General features: G+C 56.2%; 2 protein-coding genes across 11 annotated transcripts; both read left to right on the plus strand.

The window, feature by feature from the left end:
- The first annotated feature begins 324 nt into the window (after positions 1–324).
- RAB4B (RAB4B, member RAS oncogene family) lies at positions 325–9,077 on the plus strand. 6 transcript variants are annotated; one of them, XR_012000550.1, is made up of 9 exons: positions 392–570; positions 1,763–1,843; positions 2,079–2,193; positions 3,802–3,864; positions 3,950–4,104; positions 5,115–5,210; positions 5,320–5,450; positions 8,171–8,314; positions 8,706–9,077. XR_012000550.1 is itself a non-coding variant. In XM_026009988.2 (8 exons), exons 1-7 carry the CDS (start codon positions 555–557, stop codon positions 5,433–5,435), a joined length of 642 nt encoding a protein of 213 aa, XP_025865773.1. In that variant the 5' UTR covers positions 325–554; the 3' UTR covers positions 5,436–5,462; positions 8,706–9,077. The 6 variants fall into 6 exon arrangements, 5 of the variants coding, with proteins under 5 accessions (XP_025865773.1, XP_025865772.1, XP_072609275.1 ...); XM_026009988.2 differs by lacking the exon at positions 8,171–8,314 and having other exon boundaries at positions 325–570; positions 5,320–5,462; XM_026009987.2 differs by lacking the exon at positions 8,171–8,314 and having other exon boundaries at positions 363–570.
- A 1,462-nt stretch (positions 9,078–10,539) lies between these two features.
- On the plus strand, positions 10,540–19,638 carry EGLN2 (egl-9 family hypoxia inducible factor 2). 5 transcript variants are annotated; one of them, XM_072753211.1, is made up of 6 exons: positions 10,540–10,670; positions 11,715–12,787; positions 17,753–17,872; positions 18,282–18,418; positions 18,636–18,703; positions 18,985–19,638. In XM_072753211.1, the coding sequence occupies exons 2-6, from the start codon at positions 11,951–11,953 to the stop codon at positions 19,038–19,040; spliced, it is 1,218 nt and encodes a 405-aa protein (XP_072609312.1). In that variant the 5' UTR covers positions 10,540–10,670; positions 11,715–11,950; the 3' UTR covers positions 19,041–19,638. The 5 variants fall into 5 exon arrangements, with proteins under 5 accessions (XP_072609312.1, XP_072609339.1, XP_072609327.1 ...); XM_026009985.2 differs by lacking the exon at positions 10,540–10,670 and adding an exon at positions 11,127–11,197; XM_072753226.1 differs by lacking the exon at positions 18,636–18,703 and having other exon boundaries at positions 10,567–10,670.
- The last annotated feature ends 21 nt before the right edge of the window (positions 19,639–19,659 follow it).

Below are 19,659 nucleotides of genomic sequence, written 5' to 3' on the forward strand. Positions count from 1 at the left end.
TACCCCCCCCCCCCCCCCCCCCCCAGTTTTCGTCTTTCTTGTCTTTGAGGTCTGAAAAAAGCGCTCCCCAGCTCGATACCCGCTCCTCTTCGGGGTCTTTCTGTCAATCCTGTCCATGCCCCCTTCTTTGCAGCCGTGCCCCCGCCCCCAGGTCCGCTCCTACCCAATCCGGAGTCTCGACTCTGCACCCGTACTCCTGACCAAATCCGTTTCTCAGCGGGGCTAAAGCATCTCCGTACGCTCCCTTCCCACCTGCTCCGCCAATCGCTCGTCTTGGTCCCGCCCCCCTTGGCCCGTCCCCTCTCGCGCGGCCAATCCGCGCCCTTTGTCCCGCCTCCCGGCCGCCGAGTTCGCCAATCCCTGCCCTCGGGAAGCGTGGCCTGGTATCCCGCAGCCCTAGCGGGTCGCGCTGTGGGGGGTGGAGGCGGAAGTGGCGGCGCCGGTCCCGGGAGTAGGAAGGAGCCGGGGCTGCAGCCGGAGTGGAGCGGCTGCCAGCCGAGGAGCAGGCGCGGCCGCGGCGCCATATTGCGGCCCCGAGCGGCCGCGACCGAGTCATGGCCGAGACCTACGGTGAGGGTGGTGGGCCGGAGTCACGGTCTGGGGTCTGGGCCCAGGGAGGATGCGGCCTTTGGGGAGTGGGGCGGGGCCTTATGTGCCAGGGGGCGGGGTCTGGCATGGGGCAGGGCCTAGTGGATGCTGGGAGGGGTTTAATGGGTACGAGGCTGGGCTTCATGGATTTGGGCGGAGCCTGAGGGTCTGGTGTGTGGGTTAAATAGATCTGGGGCGGGATTTGAGGGAGCCAGTCTTGATGGACTTGGGCAGGCCTTGAAGGAAAGGATGGTTCTTACTGTGTCGGGGCGGAGTCTGGATGGATGGGGTGGGGCTGACTGTGTGAATGGCAGGGCTTGGGGATGGTGGGCTGGGAGAACCCCGAGGGGTTGCTGTGGATCCTGGGATTGCTCTGGCTGGAGAGGGCTGCAGTGGGGTTGGGGATGCGTCGTCCTTGAATTAGGTGGTGGGAGGGACTAGTGGCAAGGGGTGGGTGGGGCTTAAACTTGAGAGGGCCTTGGGCCGAGGAAGGGATGGAGGGACTGAGAATTGGAGAATCCGGATGGATGGATGAATAGGAGGTGGGAGGACAGGGTGCCGTAGAAACAGCACGGGTGTAAGAATCAGAAGGAGCTATGTTCCTTCAACGAGTAGAGAAAAACCGAGGGAACAAGTGCAAAGATCCTGAGGTGAGAACCAGCTTGCCATTTTCAGGGAATAGACTGAAGGCCCCAGGCTAGAATAGAGTGAATGAGAACGTGGTAGGAGGTGAGGTCGTGATGGGCAAGGGCAAGGCTGTCACCCTGGGTAACATGGATCTTGAGAGGCTTTAACAACATCATAGCTAAGCTTTTGAGCTCTGGAGCCAGTTGAGCTGGGTTCGAATCCCAGCTATGCCCAGCTATGGGGTCTTGGGTAGACCAGTTAACCTTTCTGGCCTCAGTGTCCTCATCTGGAAGATGGAGATACTTGTTGGTATACCTCCCTTGTAGTGTTTTTCTGAGGATTAAGTGAGCTTGCCGTAGTAAAGAGCTCTAGCACTGTGCCTGTTATGTGGTAAGCACTGTATATGAATTGTCTGTTGTTACTGTTGCTCTGTTTCTGCCTGTGTCTGTTTGTCCCCTTGTAACTGTGATGGTCTCTTGGTTTCCATCTTTTGCCCTGTATCATTCTCTCCATATGGGTTTCCCTGATTTTGGCTCCATCTGCTCAGACTTCCTCTTCAAATTCCTGGTGATTGGCAGTGCAGGAACTGGCAAATCATGTCTCCTTCATCAGTTCATTGAGAATAAGTGTGAGTTTCTGGGAGTGGTCCCGGGAGCACTGAACTGTGGGTGTGGGCATAGCGTGGGCAGGGGCAGGGCTGGCCGTAGGTACAATTTCAGTGCTGGCTGCCTGGCCCTCGCCTTTGCTAGATCCTCCTTGAGGATCTCAGTCACCCCAGCAATGAGAATGGTGCTGAGGAAGCTTGGGAGGACAGGGAAGCTTCTGAGCCCCTGCACTGCCTCTTCTCTCCTTCCCACTCCCAGTCAAACAGGACTCCAACCACACAATCGGCGTGGAGTTTGGATCTCGGGTAGTCAACGTGGGTGGGAAGACTGTGAAGCTCCAGATTTGGGACACAGCCGGCCAAGAGCGGTTTCGGTAGGTGGGGGCCGGGCTCCCAAGGGAGGGGGGCAGAGGAAAGAGGAGACAAAATGAGATAGAGGGACAGAGAGAGAGGTGTGTGCAGTCACTTGGAGGTATGACGGAAGCACAGAGACAATGAGAGGGCAGGCGAGGCTGCGGGAGAAAAGCAGAGACTCAGTACAGGTGCCTATTATAGCCAGAGCTAGCAGGGGTCCTGGAGAGAGAGCAAGGATTGCAAGGGAGAATGAGGCTGAGAAAGAAACATAATGAAAGGAGAGACCCACAGACCCTAGAGAGACGGCAGTAGATCGAGCCATGAGGCTGGAGAGATGGAGATTTGTGCCTGGGGAAAGGCGCTTGGGGTGGGGGTCAGGGGTAGAGGTGGAAAGAGAGAAATTGAAAGAGAGGGAAACTGAGGAAGAGATACACTCAGAATTAGACAGAGAGACAGAGACTGAGAAGAAGAGCAAGGGAAGGATGATAAAGAGACACAAAGAGAAATAGGTCCAAGCCGGAGAGGGAGGATGGGACAGGAGGAGCCAGAGAGATGGAGAAATGGATGTTGTGTGGCGGGGGAGAGAGAATGGCGGAGGGCTCAGCATACAGTGTGTCTTCAAGAAATGGCTGCAGACAAGGTGGTTGGTGCACAGAAACCCTGAGTTTAAGAGACAGAGAGGAGGGACACGAGGGAATTGAGTCCATGGAGAAGTGTGGTCCCTAGCCAGCACGGCGTCGTAGCTGCTAAGTTAATATTGGTGATATTGTTGATATCACCATGTGAGAGAGACAGAGAGAAGGCGAAGGGTGAGTGGCTGGCGCTGGGTTTGTGCTAAGTGCTTAGTGAGTGCTTGTGGAATGGTTGAATTCGAGGAGGACCCAGACAGGTGACACGGAGATGCAGGCAGATGCAGCCACCCTGGGAAGAGGGCCTCCCCAAGATGCAGCAGGAGAGGGACAAGCCAGTGTAGTTGCAGAGCACTTGGCCAGGAATGGGCAAAGGGAAGAAGGCGAAATGAGGCATGAGTGAATGCATGAGAAATCAAGAGTGAAGAAGAGGGACTCCTAGGTGGCTCAGCGGTTGAGTGTCTGCCTTTGGCTCAGGGCCCAAGGGGTCCTGGGATCGAGTCCCACATCAGGCTTCCCGCAGGGAAGACTGCTTCTCCCTCTGCCTATGTCTCTGCCTTTCTCTCTGTGTCTCTAAAGAATAAAGAAAATCTTAAAAAAAAAAAAAAAAAAGGATGAGAGAACCAGAGCCAGAGAGACACACAGAGATACAGAGACATAAGGAAGTGAGAGAGACACACATGTTAGAGAGATGGACGGAAAGACACAGACCACTGAAGAGAAAGGGAACACAGGGACACAGAGTCAAAGACAGGGAGAGCCTCTGAGGCCGATGGACAGACAGCTAAGGGAGATTGAGGGAGACAAGGAGAGAGACCAGCAGAGAAGGAAATTGTGGTGAGACCAGAACACCGCTAGCTTCTGGGGGATAGGTCAGCAGTAAAGGCCGGGGGGTGGGGGGGCCCTCTGAGCCACCAGCATCAGTCTCTCTCCGCAGAAGGGGGCAGTCTCAGGGCAGACCCCAGCCTCGGGGGTGACTGGGTCCCCCTGGCCCCACAGGTCGGTGACACGGAGTTACTACCGAGGGGCGGCTGGAGCCCTGCTGGTGTACGACATCACCAGGTGGGTGCACGGAGAGAGTGGGGCAGGGCTGGGGTGGGGGCCCCCTATCCTGTGCCTGCCCTCCTCCTCTCTCCCTTCTCCATAGCCGGGAGACATACAACTCGTTGGCTGCCTGGCTGACGGACGCCCGCACGCTGGCTAGCCCCAACATCGTGGTCATCCTCTGTGGCAACAAGAAAGACCTGGACCCTGAGCGTGAGGTCACTTTCCTGGAGGCCTCCCGCTTTGCCCAGGAGAATGGTGAGGACCTGCTGGTGGGCCAGTGGGGGAGGGGATTGGGCTGAGGAGCAGGGGGTGTCCCCTGGGGCCCACAGCTCCCGGCCTCTGTGGCTCTCCCTAGCAGAGGAATGCGGAGATTTAGAGGTCTGGGTTCAAATTCGAGTGTTGGCCACATGTGAGCCGTGTGACCACTCTGGTCCTGTCTCCCTGTCTGGAAAAGGGGAGTCACGATGTTTCTGCCTCACATAGCATGTGATGCTTAAGGGAGTTGGTCACGGAGAGCCCTTGGCACTGCCTGGACACAGCAGCGGGCGCTTGATGAATGTTGGCTGCTAAGAAGGTTTCGGCCAGTGCTGGGTATTGGTGTAACGTGGAGGTTGCAAACTCCGATGGCCCGAGGGGACAGGCCTGTTTTGTGATTAAGGGAGACAGGATAGGGTGGACCCCAAGTTAGCAGGCACCAGCATTCGGGGTGTAGACAGATCCCACAGCCACGTCAAAAGGTGTGCAAATATAAACTCATTTGAAAAGTTCGTGTTGGTCAAACATCTACTGGCTCGGGGTCTGTCCATGTTCCTCCAGCTTGTAACCTCCAGGTTGAGACGATGTTTTGCCATCAGAAAGATATGGCTTTGAGGCTAAAGGGTTGTCTGTGGTGGGCCTGGGCCTGTCCCAGATGGTGGTAGGGACATAGCGTTAAAGACACCCTAGGCCCAGCTCTCACAGGCTCACAGTCCAGTGAGTAGGGAAGGGAGACACCACCCTTTCCAGTGATAGCCCAGAGAGGTCAGGGCTGGGGTAGGGGAGGCACTGGGGGCTTTGGGAGCCTGAGGAGGGGGAGGGCACCTGATCCATGCTGGGAAGTCAGGGAGGACTTTCTGGAGGAGGAGGCATATTAGCAGGAACCACCTGGGGAGGGGGTCCCTTGGTGGCAGGCCAATGGTAGGTGCAAAGGCCTGGAGTAGTAAGGGCAGAGGTGGTAGGTCAGAGTCAAGGGAAGGGCAGGGACTCACCGAGGCCCTGCCCCCCAGAGCTAATGTTCCTGGAGACTAGTGCCCTCACGGGTGAGAACGTGGAAGAGGCTTTCCTGAAGTGTGCCCGCACCATCCTGAACAAGATCGACTCAGGTGAGGCCCCTGACTGCCCAGAGTGGGAGTGGGAGTGGAAGGCAGGGCCCAGAAGTCTCCAGGACACTAGTCCTGACCTCTCTCCTGTCCCCCTCCCCTCAACCCCCAGGTGAGCTGGACCCCGAGAGGATGGGCTCAGGCATTCAGTACGGGGATGCTTCCCTCCGCCAGCTGCGGCAGCCTCGGAGTGCCCAGGCCGTGGCCCCTCAGCCCTGTGGCTGCTGAGACATGTGGAGCCAGGTGGGAGCCCAGGTGGGAGCCTGGGCCTGGGGATGGCAGGGGTGGGGTCCCAGCAAGGGGGAATGTGGAGCAGAGACAGAGACACAGAAAGGGAGAGGTGACAAGAGAAAGGGTGAGAAAGAACGATGCAGAAACAGTTGCATGAAAGGAGCCATCGTCCTGGCCTCGGGGACGTCCTTTCCATCTTGCCACCAGCTCCCTGCCCCGGATCTCTGACCCACCCATTCATAATTCAGCAAATATTGAGCGAGTGTCTGCTGTGTGCCAGATCCTGTTCAGGCAGTGGGCCAAACAATCCCTGCCCTCGTGGAGCCGACATGCTCTTGGGAGGAGGCAGGCAATAAACAAGACACATAAGAAAATGATACAGTAGTTAAGAAGATAAGAGTTATGGAGAAAAATAAAGGGAAAGCGAGGGGTAGGGAGGTGAGGAGTGGAATTTTCCATGATGAGGGAATCCCTCCCTGAAAAGGTGACATTGGAGCAAAGACCTGAAGCTAGGGGAATGAGGTGGGGGGTGTCATATGGGTCCCTGGGGGCTAGTGTTCTAGGCAGAGAGAACAGCCAATGCAAAGGCCCTGAGGTAGAAGCATGCCTGAGCTGGGTGAGGAGGTCCAGGGAGGCCAGCATGGCTAGAGTGGAGTACATGTGTGTATTGGGGGGTAGGGGAGGTAAGAAGAGATGAGGTCAGGGGTGGGGGGAGAAGATCAGATAGGGCTTTGTTGTCCATGAGGAGGCTCTGGGTTATACCCCAGTTGGGATGGGGAGCCGTGGGAGGGCTCTGAGCAGAGAAGGGACAGGACCTGATGCAGGTGTTCCCAGGATCCCTCTGGCTGCATATAGAGGAGAGGAGGGTGTGGGCAGGAGTGGTTGCTGAGAGACCAGTGAGAGACTACTGCAGAGTCAGGCTGAGAGACCATGGTGGACAGGACGTGGGGTGCGGGTGCCCTTAGAGGACAGACTGAGTCTTGCCCCTCTTGATATAGCCACTAGGTCTTTCTAAAGCACAAATCTAATTCTGTCCCTCCCCTGTTTAAAACCACCCATGGCTCCCAGGGTCTGTGGGACACAGCCGGAGGCTCCTAGCCTGGTTTTTGCCCCTGCCAGCCTCATCTGTCTCAACTCACACACCCCTCCCCACCTCTCAGGCTGCTGTAGCCACACTGAAGTTCTCCCCGTTTCTCTGGGTCTTTGTTTACGCTGTTCCCTCTGCCAGGAACACTGTTCCTTCCCTCTCTTCCCTCCTCTGCCTCCTCCAGGAAGCCTTGCTTCCCCTATGCTTGGTCCGCACTCCTTTCTGGGCTTGCAAGGTCCTGCAGGATGAGGTCCCCTCCCCACCTCTTTGAGAGCGTGTGTGTCTTGCCAGTTCTCCCCTGTGCTTCACGCCCCCGGCCTCCCCTGCTTCCAGCCCTTGGCGGCTCCAGGGTGGCTGTGGGGAAAAGTGCTTAGACCTTGGATACACTTTGAAGGCAGAGCCAACATGATTTCCTGATGAATGGACATGGCATTTGAGAGAGAGGAGTCAAGGGTGAGTGTTTCAGGCATCCCTCTTTTCCTCCCGTGCCTCTGCATCTGCTGTGCCCCGGCCTCTTTTCTTATGCCAGCTGCCACTCCTCATCTGGTCTTCACTAAAATGACTTTTCCTGCAGGACACCTTTATCAGCTTCCCAGATGGGGGGTCACTGCCTCCAACTGGGTGGTCTCACAGCTGCCCCCTACTCTTTAAAGCATCCAGCTCTGCACACTTGGTCGTGATCAAGTTTGTCTTTCCCATCTGGGAAGGGAAGGATCGGTGATAGGTCGAAAATTGCAGAGCCAGGCTGCCTGGGTTTCAGCTCTGACTCTGTCACTTCCTACCTGCACAAACCTGGGCAAATTATTTAACCACTCTGGGACTTGTTTTTTTTCACCTGTAAAATGGGGTTAATAATAGGGCCTCCCCTCCTGTGGGTGTTGAGAAGATTAATGATATCAAGTCATGTGAAGTCCTTAGCACAGAGCCTGATGCTTAGTAAAGACTTGATAGATGAGAGCTGTTTATTATTTTTCTTTTTACTATCCACTTTAACGAATCTGGGCTGTGGAGAAATGGATGGGTGGGTATTCTTCACCCGAGGGCTTAGTATATAGCATCCGTTTCAGAGTTTGCCCTCAGTGAATCAAATGTAGTAAGACAGTGCTTTTTCAAACATTGTTGACTACAATCTTCAGGATAAAATACATTAAATTAAATAAGTTAATTTATTTCAGATTTTTATTTATTTGAGAGAGAGCCAGTGAGAGAGAGCAGGAGCTGGAGGAGGGGCAGAGGGAGAAGCAGTCTCCCCACTGAGCAGGGAGCCCCACGCAAGACTCGGTCCAGGACGCTGCCATCATGACCTGAGCTGAAGGCAGCTGCTCAACCCACTGAGCCACCCAGGTGCCCCAAGAAAATACATTTTATGTCTCGATCTGATGCAGTCACATGCACGTAAAGCTAAGACATATTTTTCTAGCACTAATATTCTTTGCTTTTTTTTTTTTTATTGAGATGAAATTCACAACGGCATACATTTAGCCATGAAAATGTTCCAAAACATTTTCACAGTCACTCCCCATTCCCCCTGCCAGCCTCTGACACCCACCAATCTTGCCTGCTATGTCTGTGGAGCAACATTCTTATTACATATGATGCCACTCTGATATTTTCTATTCTATTTTATTCTATCTCATTGGAAAAGTGGCCAGGGCCCACCAAACTGATTTCCCAACCCACTAATGCAGTGCTGCACACTGAAATCACCTGGAGAGCTTTAAAAGAGTCTGATGCCTGGGCCTCACCCCAGAGATTCTGAAGGGATTTCCGGATTTCTAGAAGCTCCCAGGTAATGCTATCGTAGCTGAAGCAACAACTACTAACCGAAGGTGTCTCCTCAGTTTGGAAAACACTGGAATGATCTGGGGTGATCCAGGAACATAGAGGGACACAGAGATACAAAGGTGGGAGTGTGAAATTTAGATATTGAAATATCCTGCTGCAGACTCACTGGGTCAGCTCTCTGAGACAAACAGGGAGATGCAAGTACCCTCAGAGAGACAGCCACAAATTGCAGACAAGAAATAGAAAATCAGACAATGTAGAAACTCTGGAAGAAAGAGAAAAGATACGGACAGACAGACACAGATAGGAAGACAGGAAGATACCCAGAAATGAGACAGAGACACCGGCTGGACAGACCCAGGATCCCTCTAGTTCACTACACACTTTTCTTTCAGCTCACCTGTTCTCCAGGACCAGCCCTGCCCTTCTGGCCGGGGCCCAGACCCAGGCCCTGGGAGGCCGAGCCCCTCACCTGTCCTGGCCCCAGAGAAGCTGCCCCGCCACCTGTTCCCCTTCCCTGGCCTGGTGGGGCCTGGCTGAGGGGCAAGACTGAGCCACGGGGGAAGGGGGAATCCGTACCTGCTGCTGCTTCCTCTGTCTTGGCTAACCCCTGTCCCCCCGGAACCCCTAACCATACTCGAAGAGTTCCCAAAGCCTGAGACCTGGGCATTTGGCCCCAGCTCCCCGCCATTGCGAGTACGTGTTATTTATTGCCTGGAGGCCTGTCCAGTCCCCACTCCACCCCCATAAAGCATTGTTTACACCTGTGTCTTGGCCTCTGTTATTTTGGGGTGATGGGGAGGGAGGGGAGATGGAAGAGGTCCCTGATGGAAGAACCATGTGTCATGGTGTTTGGGGGCCATGTTTTTGGATTGGATATGGTATGGGGGTACACCATGACTCCAGTGGTCTTGTGGAGGGAATTTGCAACTGCACGTGTTGTGACAAGGCATGCTGGAAGTCCACCTGTGGGGCGCTGATGTCCTGTGTTTGTGACCTGTATGATGGTACCTGTAGGAATATGTGCTGATTGTGTGTGATACTGTTGCCTGTGACTACTTTGTGTCCTTAGTGATTGTAACCATGAGGCTGGTGTTGTTTGGGACCAAGGCCAGGGAATGAAAATTAAGGCCAGGAGGTAATACCCATGCATGTTTGATGCTAGAAAGTCCCAGGCCATGTCTGACTGTTGTGTGTGTGACACTGTGTGTATGTCCCTGAGGTCTGTGTGTGTCTTGTGTGAATTTGGCACCCTTGACACGCCTGCGTGTGACCATGAACCCTGAGTATGCTCCTGAGGACTCTGTGGGCCTTTGTGCAACTTGCGCATATTTGAGACTTGTGCATACTTGATACTGGTGTATATCTCTTGTGTCCTGAGGAACTGACATACTTGCAAGTACTCTGCCAGGGACAGGTGCAGCCCCCCCTCAGGACACTTCCAGCTTCTCTGCCATCCCCAAGTCCGCACTAACCCACTCACAGGGTAGGCCTGACCCCTGAGCCTGCGGCCTCTTCCCCGCCCCCCCACCTCCGCTCTGGCGATGGTGGAGGGGGCAGGGCATTTAGATAACCTCATCTGCATAGTCCTTCCAGGCTAGGTCACCTAACATGTTCCTAGACCCGAGGCTGTCAGACAAATGTCCTGTCTGCGAACTCTGCGTAGCTTTCCTAGGTTGCTTTATTTAGATTCTCACAATTGTCCCGACAGGGCAGGGTGGAGCGGGTCTTACTGTGGCACATCCCTTCCAGTCTTCCTCCCTTAGGGACCTTCCACAGCTTCTTTCCCTCCTTTATAAAAAGTACTTAAGTAAATGACTAATGTGCACGTTTCTATACGTTTCTCTACTAAATGCGCAGACATTTCTTTTTTTTTTTTTTTTTTTTGACATTTCTCTATCACAGTCCTACTCTGGGGCTGGGAGAAGGCGGGACTGCCCATGTAAATAATATTATTTGCATGTCACTTTCCACCGCTCGGTGCTCCGAGGGGTGGGCCGGCCCATGCAAATAACGCTATTTGCATGCCCCTCCCACGTCGTTTGGCCTAACCGTTGAACTCCCTCAGGCCTTCGCTCCTCGCCCGTAAGGGGCGGAGCGCAGCACGCAAATGAGCCTCCCGTTGGCGACCGACCCATTTCCCCTCTCTCGGGGGGCGGGGGGGGTTGTCCTGCGCTACCTTGCTCCGCCCCGCGCGGCTCGCGCCTGCGCACGCGCGGTGTCCTCCGCGGGCGCGGTCACGTGCCCACCGGGCGAGGCGGGGGCGGAGCGTCGCGGGAGGTGGGGGCGGGGTATGGCGCGCTGTGCGGCGCTGGGCGGCTGGCACAAACGGCGGCGCCGAGGCCGGAGGAAAAAGCTCGGTGAGGAGAGCTCGGGGAGGGAAGGGAGCGGGGAGCGAAGGGAGCGAAGGGGGCGAAGAAGGCTCTCGGGGCGGGGCGCCGGCGCGAGCCGGGCGGGGTGTGGGGGCGCGCGGCGGCCCGGCGTGGCGGAGCGCGGCGAGCGGGGGGAGGGAAGGAGGGGGCAGGGCGTGGGGGAGGGAGCGCGCCCGGCTCGTTGAGTGCCGGCCGTTGGAGGGTAGGGGTGGGGGCGGAGGGCGCGTGCCGGCGGGCGGGAGGGGGGAGGGGAGCGGGCGCGGGGGCCCAGCGGCCCCCCGGCCCGGCCGCGGTCGCCTCCAGCGCCCCGAGCGGGGAGGCCCGCACCGAAGGGGGTTGGGAGGGGCCGCCTTCCCCCGTCCTGTCCCCGAGTGCGTGAGCCCTCCCCCGCCCTCCCCCCGCGTCGCCGTGGACCCTCCTCCCGCGGCTGCCTTCCGTCTGTCTGTCTGTCTTAGGCCCTCCCTTCCGTCTGGGTGTGTGTGAGCCGCCGGCAGGCTTCCTCTCGTTGGGCTCAGGTTGACCCCTCCGCCCCGGTCTGTCCCGCTGTCTCAGGCCCGCCCTCCCAGCTTCTCCCCGGTCGGCTTTTCCGCTTCTGGGCCCCCCATTCTCTTTGTCTCTGGACTCCCCGGTTTGCTGTGTGTGTGCAGCCCCCCGGTCCCGCCGTGCGTGTCTGGAATCCCGAGGCCGATCTCCTGCTCCCCACTGCTTCCCCGCTGCCCCAGCATTCCTTTTCTACTTTAGGTCTTCTCTGTCTTTTCTGTTTTTTCTCTCTCTCTCTCTCAGGATGCTCTCCCGCAGCCCCCACCACAGTTCTGTGTCTCTGGGTCATCTTCCCAGCCTCACTCCTCTCTCCGTGATTGTCACCCCCCTCCCCAGTTCTCATGGTTTTCTCTCCAATGTGGCCTCGGGTTTGGGGTGTCTGTGTAGCCAAGTCTGCCTTCCTCTCTATTGCCCCTGCTACCCTTCACCTCTACCCCAGCTGGAGTACCTCTAGCTCTTCTCACATTCCTTTTTCTCTCTTTCGCCCTTCAGCCACCCTGACGGGTCCTTTCCCAAGCCCCTAGGGGCAGCAGAGGACTTGGGGACCAGCAAGCACCCTCAGGGCGCGAGAAGAGCCTCTGCTGCCTGCCCTGCCTCACCCTGTCCTTCGCCAGGCTGAGCCACCCCGGCCCCCGGCTGCATCAAGTGGAGGAGGCGGAGGCGGAGGAGGGTGGCACCATGGGCCCGGGCCGTGCCCTCCATGCCCGGGGGATGAAGACACTGCTGCCATGGACAGCCCGTGCCAGCCGCAGCCCCTGAGTCAGGCTCTTCCTCAGTTGCCGGGTTCTGTGTCAGAGCCCTTGGAGCCTGGCCGGGCCAGGATGGGGGTGGAGAGTTACCTGCCCTGTCCACTGCTACCCTCCTACCACCGCCCAGGAGCACCTGGTGAGGCCTCGGCGGGGAGTGGGACCCCCAGGGCCACAGCCACCTCCACAACAGCCAGCCCCCTGCGGGAGGGCTTCGGCGGGCAGGATGGTGGCGAGCTGCGCCCGCTGCAGAGTGAGGGCGCTGCAGCACTGGTCACCAAGGGGTGCCAGCGACTGGCCGCCCAGGGTGCCCGGCCTGAGGCCCCCAAACGGAAGTGGGCAGAGGATGGTGGGGATGCCCCAGCACCCAGCAAGCGGTCCTGGGCCAGGCAGGAGAACCGGGAGGCAGAAGCCGAAGGGGAGGGCGGCATGGGCTGCAGCAGTGGCAATGGAGAGGCCAGCGTGGGGCCGCGGGAGGAGGTGCTGCCCGCCGCACCTGAGCGTCTGGCCCTGGACTATATTGTGCCCTGCATGCGGTACTATGGCATCTGTGTCAAGGACAGCTTCTTGGGGGCGGCATTGGGTGGCTGCGTGCTGACTGAGGTGGAGGCCCTGAAGCGGAGCGGGCGCCTGCGTGACGGGCAGCTGGTGAGCCAGCGGGCTATCCCGCCACGCAGCATTCGTGGGGACCAGATTGCCTGGGTGGAAGGCCATGAGCCGGGCTGCCGAAGCATTGGGGTCCTCATGGCCCATGTGGATGCTGTGATTCGCCACTGCGCTGGGCGCCTAGGTGGCTATGTCATCAACGGGCGCACCAAGGTAAGACTTGCAGGGCCTTGTGTGGAGGGGGCCCCCCAGTACTTGTTTGTTGGAGACCTGGTGCTTTGAGCATCAACGCCCTTGAAGATAGGCTTCAGGGGTCACAAAAGGATTTAGGCAGCTCTAGTGGAGTAAATGTTGGTGTTGGAGTTTGATTTGGGCTCTTCCTTCCTGGGAGGATTTTGGGGGTTGTGCTCTTACTCTTTCTCCGATCCCCTATCTTTTCATCCATCCCTGTCTCATCTCTTCTTTCAGTCGTTTCTGGTCTGTCCTCTGGTCTGTCTGTTCTGTCTCCCAGGAGGAGTGGGGAGGGTGGCGGTGGTGAGGCCAGTGCCAGGCTGAGGGAGGAGGTGCTGCCTGCTGCACTTGTGCTGGACTACATTGTACCCCATGTGCCGTACTGTGGCATCTGTGGCAAGGACAGCTTCCTGAGGGTGGCACTGGCTGCCTGTATGCTGGCCTAGGGGAGGAGGGAGGGTCCTGTCTTCCATCTTTCTTATGCTTTCCATCCTAATGTTTGTCTTATATCCTTCCCGTCTTGTCTATCCGTCACTTTATTATTTTTGGTTCTGATCTGTTCTCTTGATTTTTTGTTTTTTTGTTTCTTCTTGGTACCTTTTCCTTGTTTTGGAGTAGTTATTAATCTTTTTTTTTTTTTTTTTGAAGTCAGCTTTTTTGAGAATTTGCCAAAACCACAGACCCTGTTTTAGAAAAAATGCTTATTTGTCTATTTATGAGCAGTTGTCAACACCTCCTGAATCTCCAGCTGCCCATTTGAGAACCGAGGGTCAGGAGCTCTGCACAAGACAGTGGTCTATTGGGCCTTTCTGGCCTCCTGACACAATAATTCTCTTCATAGAGGGGTGAGAGGGCTCTGGCCTTGAGTCCAAGGCCAGTATTATTTGGCCAAGGCCCTGTAGGGAATGCCTGCTGCACACCAGTGATGCCTGGCTGATGGCAGGGCTGTTTGCTTCCCAGCAGGCATGAGGCTGTGCTCCTGATTCTCCTCCCTCCTCCCTCTGGTCCCATCTTGGGTTCTGCCTCTGTGCAGCTTCTGTCTCCAGCTGGAGCTGGCTCAGGGACCCATGCTTCCTCAGTCCGGGGCCAGCATCCTCTCCACCCAGCTAGAACTTGTCCTACTTCCCTCTTCCTCCCATTTGTTGATAGCTTGAGAGCCAGAAGAGGCCCTTTCCTGGTCTTTGCTCCTGTGCAGACAGGAGAGATGAGTGGGAGTTTCCTGGCCACCAGGTGCTCAGCATCTTCACCTCAGGTCACCCAGCCTCATAGGAGGGAGTTTGAGGGGAGACTGAGAACTGAAGCACACTTTCCTGAGCCTGTTTGCTAATCCAAGGATGGGAAAATCAGTTAAGTCCCCAGCTAGTCTTAGCAGTTTTAGGAGGTGAACGGAAAGTGAAGTGTGCAGATCTCTTCCCCTTTGGTGCCTTGGATGTGGTTGGGGACAAGACCCTGGCTAAGATTGGGGGCTGGGAGTGTTGGGACAATTTTAGCCTTGGGTGACTTCTGTTGCCCTGGGAGGTAAGAGCAAACTAGCCTAAACTGAGAAAGGAAGGGAGGAGCGAACCCAATCACTGGAGTTCCTCTCCGACCCTCCCCTGCCCCAGTGAGATGCCCACTCCTTCAACGGCCAGCATCTGGACTCTCTCCCCACGCTCTGAAATGAGAGTGTGGGGTGCTGAGGTGTGGGTGGAGCGGGCACGGATCACCAGTGTGGCTCAGGCCAGCAACAACCTGTCTCTTGGTCATTCCTGAATGCCTGAATGGAGCTGTCTTTTTTTTTTTTTTTTTTAAGATTGATTTTTTTACTCATGAGAGAGGCCGAGATATAGGCAGACGTACCGCTCCCTGCAGGGAGCCTGATGCGGGACTCAATCCCGAGACCCTAGATCATAGACCGTGAGCCAAAGGCAGACGCTCAACTGCTGAGCCACCCAGGCGTCCCCTGAATTGGAGCTTGTATGTTCTGTTCTCCCAACTCTCTAGTTCCTCTGCTGAAGGGACTGCAGGTGGGAGAGAGTGGACTCCTACTGCCATCAAGGACAACCATAGGGAACCGCAAGGAGGGCCTGGCTGGCTTGGTTACCCCTTTAAGAGCAGCTCGGAGGTGGGGCCTGCTGTCATTGGCTCAGTCCCCAGTTTCTGGTGTGTGTGTGTGTGGGGGGGTGGCTTTTGGCACCGTGTCACCAGTAGCCTTTAATTCTGTAGTCTCTCGGTGCTCTGACACTAGCTGCCCCTTTTCCTGAGATGGGTGAGGAGCAGGCTTCCATGTCACTCTGCTTGTTATCCCTTTCCCTCATGTGGGCAGGAAGTAAGTGTTTTTTGGGGGCCAGAGGATGCTCCCCTTCCCTCCCAAAGCCTGTATGTAGGGAGATTAGTGGAGTTTAAAAGGTCTGTGTCTGTGCGCAGCCTTCATGCAGGATTCCCATTCCAGGCCAGAATACAGACACTGTCCCTGCCTGCATGGCGGGAGACCCCGTGTGAGGGTGTGCAGGACAGGACTCCACGGAGCTCTGAGACCTAGAGGAAGGAGGATTTTCAGTAAGCAGCTACTGCTTGGGCACTAGGGAGACACGCCTGGCCCCAGGGGCTTCCACAGGGCTGCTCGTTGGGCCAGAACTAAGTAAACAAGTACCTGGACTGATTTCCCGTCGGGAGGGGAGGAATGGAAGATCAGCCCGGATGCCTTCAGCTGGAATACTCAAGGTGCTCTTTGACCTGAGACATCAAAAACAAGGGAGGACCAGGGGAAGTGTATTTCAGGCAGGGAAGAGGCCTTGTGGATGAACGTGGCCTGGTCAGAGAGTAGTCAGGTGGCCTAGAGAAGCTGGAGCAGAGTGAAGGGAGTAATAGTTGAGATTGGTGGCCTTGGAGGCTGGGGCTGTGAAAATATGAAATGTGTATTTTGTATTTTCTCCTGATGCAGTGGAGTCTTGAAGCAGGTTGAACAGTGAAGAGCTGGAGGAATGGGTCTGTGGCTGCTGTGTGGAGATGGACTGGCGGGGAGAGGCTGCAGCATGGGACCCCTCTCCCCACATCCTTGTGCAGAACCAGCAAAATCTGCTTGGATTCGATCCGGGGAGGGCTTCAGTGATTCACTGATGGCAGGCCAACCGGGCATAACCACATTCTTTCCTCCCAGTGAGATGGTTGCTCAGAGCCCTGACCCATTTATAGAGAGTAAGCAGTGCAAAGAAGGTTCTCCTGAACCCAGGGGGTGTGGGGGTCAGGGTCTTGCCCTGTTCCTGCCAGAGAGAAGCATGGCTTTCCAATGCTGGCTGGCCTTACCTAGCTGCGGCCCTATTGGCCTCTCCTTTTCCAGGGCAGGTACTGTGGCGCTTCGGGTACACATGTTTGATGGAGAGCTGCTGACCGTTCATGCCCGTGTGAGCCCTGGGGATAATGTGTTGGAAGAAGGCTGAGAAGTCAGTCTGGCCTGTTCTGGAGTGCTAGGCAAGCTTCCTGTTTGGGCAGTAAATGCCCATCTTTTTGATGTGGAATGTTTATCTCAGGGCTGTGACCCACAGATGTAGCTGAGCGTTAATGAGGAGCAGCAGCCGGCTGTCTCTGGCCTGGAATGGGTCACGGTGTCAAGACAGATGGTCCAAGGAGCTGGAGGGTCTGCACGCCAGGACTCCCCCCTTGGCCTTTTGCAGCCCTCCCAAGTGGCTTTGGGCAAAGAGTAGAACAAGGACTTTTTTCTTTTTTTTTTTAACATCATTTCAGCCTGCGCTTTGGCTTTCAGTCACGTGGCAGGCACTGTGCTTGGTGCCTTCCCAAACGTTTGTCATACTCAATTCCCACAACTGCCTGGGAAATAGTTTATCAGCCCCATTTCACAGATGAGGAACCGGAGACCGGAAGCAAAGTCTCCAGCATGATGTTACAGCTGATGTGGCTGCCCTGGGCCTTGAACCTGGGAGTTAGGGCTGAAGGAACGCCTGGACCCTTTCCCTCACCCCACATCCACTTTTCTGTTGGCTCCCCGATGAAAAACAGGCCCCATGAGCATCTGGGGCCCAGGCCTCCACATAGTCCAGGGGGATGGCAGCCAGCAGGGAGAGGAGGTCAGAACCCTGCGGCTAGACCTGTACACACACTGGCCAAGGTGTGGGGGAGTCAGGAATCTCCAGAGGGCTGTTCTCAGAGGAGGTGTTTATTAGTCTACTTAATGGATGAGGCGTTTGCGGCCCATTCAGGTGATGGGACTGTCAAGAACTACCCAGCAGTTATCCTTGGAGTGGGGGCTAGAGGGTCAGGTTTTAGTCACATTCACGGTTTTGGTACTTGTTTGTAGGATTCACAGAAGTTATTTAGTGGGGATTCTTTGTAGTCAAGGGCAACAGTTCTCAGCATTGCTGTACATTAGAATTATTTGGGGAACCTTTAAAAATTCCAGGTTCTACCTTAGATTAGGTATTTCTGAACGTGAGATGGGCCTGGGCATCAGCATCCCAGGTGATCCCATACTGAAGCCAGGGTGTAGAACCCCTGGTGCAGGGCTATGAGGCCACATCCCTCCTTACCAGAAAATATGTACACTGGTTTTATTCTGATGGGTCTGAGGTAGGGGGAGGTTGGGTTATCTTTAAAAAATAAAACCCTGAGTTAACTCATTGAGCCCTATCTGGGTGCCAGGCTCTGGGCGTATGTGCACGTGTGTGTGTGTGTGTGTATGTGTGTGTGTGTAATGACCACCACCTTTTCTTCAGTGATGACAATTTGAAAATACAAAAGTGTCCTCATGTGCGGTCGTGTAGTGGGCTATCAAGGCCCAAGAGCTGTTTCTGGTAGATGGTGGCTTGGCTGATGAAGGTCTGGAGGCTGGAGGAGCCTTTGGTGGTGTCCAGGGAGAGACAAGGGGCTGGGAGGTGTGAGAGAGGAGGTAATGGCTGCTTCCCTAAACGTCCTTGCCTAGCCCCGTAAGCCCACTCCATCTGTTTCTGCCAGGCCATGGTGGCGTGTTACCCAGGCAACGGGCTGGGGTACGTGAGGCATGTTGACAATCCCCACGGCGATGGGCGCTGCATCACCTGTATCTATTACCTGAATCAAAACTGGGACGTCAAGGTAGGGGGTGGGAGTGGGAATGAGGGTGGGGGTCAGGGTGAGGTGGTTGCATGCACTCCTTTTTGCACTCCCAGCTCAGTTTCTAGCATTCTCCCATTCCTGTTCTCAGCCCACAGTGGGGCAGTGCAGCCAGCCTGCTGGCTGGTTCTTCCTGGGAAGTGGGCCTCCTTGTCTCCAGCTGACCCGGCTGGTGGCAGCACCCCCCAATCCCTTTTCCTGTCTCTAGTAGCTTCCTGCCCTGCTCCTTGGTGATGCAGACTCTGGGCTGTCACTCACTTTTAAGAGCCTGAGTGGTGGGAGGGAGTGATAGGAGCAGCTGCGGCATCCAGAGCATGGGCTCCAGAGGGCAAGGCAGAGGCTCCAGGCTGGACCAGCCAGCTTCCTGCCTCATCCTCTGGCCTGCCCTCAGGTGCATGGCGGCCTGCTGCAGATCTTCCCTGAGGGCCGGCCTGTGGTTGCCAACATCGAACCACTCTTTGATCGGTTGCTCATTTTCTGGTCTGATCGGCGGAACCCTCACGAGGTGAAACCAGCCTATGCCACCAGGTATGATGGATACTTGTGGGGATGTGCTCAGGTGTCCTGCTCTGTGCCAGCAAAGTCTTGTCAGACCCCAGGAGTGGCTAGGAAGTGAAGTGCTGAGTGGGGCCTAGGCGGGAATAGAACCAAGCTCAGAAGGGTGGACTGCAGTGTCATCGTGGAGGTGGTGGCTGGAATTGAACAGTGATCCCTAACTGCCCTTTGGGGCTGCTCTGGTCCCCAGGTACGCCATCACTGTCTGGTATTTTGATGCTAAGGAGCGGGCAGCGGCCAAAGACAAGTATCAGCTAGGTACCTGCTTCCCAAATAGCATCCCTTCTCTCAGGCCCTTTCTAGTCCATGTACCTCACAAGGCCTCAAGTCCCTTTATTCACTTTATCATTCTCTTCCTACATTTTGTGAGTCTTTTTTTTTTTTTTCCTCCCCTCTGCCCATCTCCCCTAGGCAGCCCTTTCTCCTGGGACCCCTGGCATGAGCCCCATCCCTTGTGGTCCTCTCCATATTTCCATGTTTTCCTTGGCCTCTGTGTCCCTTCCCTGATGACTCCCTGTCTCCTCCTGTCTCACCCCTAGCATCTGGACAGAAAGGTGTGCAAGTACCCGTGTCACAACCGACCACGCCCACCTAGGGGCCAGCCCCAGAGTTGCATGGACAGACAGCTTGCCCTGACTTCGGGAGAGCCTTTGGCCCCGTGCTGCAGGCCCAGCAGCCCACCAGTCTTGGTGCCTGCTCCTTTTCTGCCACCGCTGCTGCTTCCAGCTTTGCCTCTGTCCTGCCTGGTGTGGAGGGCTCCGTCTGACGCTGAGGACCAAGGAGGAGGAGAAACCTCTGCTGCCCTGGGTTGGGGGCTGAGGTGGTGACCCGGGCAGGGGCCGGTGTCGGGAGCTGCCATCACTGGAGCTGGGGCCTTGTGGCTTGCCCTGTCTGGTTGTACTCCTTTTATGTGGAGACTTGGAAGGAGGCATTGCCACCTCCCACCAGGATGCAGGATTGGGGGTTGGGGGTGTCATGGCCTCTTGCTGGCAAAGGTTTGTTGGGGGGGACAGTAGCCCCAAGCCCCCCACTCCTCCAGCCTGGAATGTGAAGTGACTCCCCAACCCCTGTGGCCATGGCACCTGTGGACTAGGCTGCCACTGCGTGGGCAGGAGAAAAGGTGCCAGGAGGAGCATGGGCGTGAAGAGTCCTGTCAGCCAAGAAAGAAATAAAAGTTTACCTCAGAGCTGCAATCCTCTGATTCTCCTGCTTCC

This window comes from Vulpes vulpes, chromosome 1, assembly GCF_048418805.1.
Source record: "Vulpes vulpes isolate BD-2025 chromosome 1, VulVul3, whole genome shotgun sequence".
NCBI classification, from domain to species: Eukaryota; Metazoa; Chordata; class Mammalia; order Carnivora; family Canidae; genus Vulpes; species Vulpes vulpes.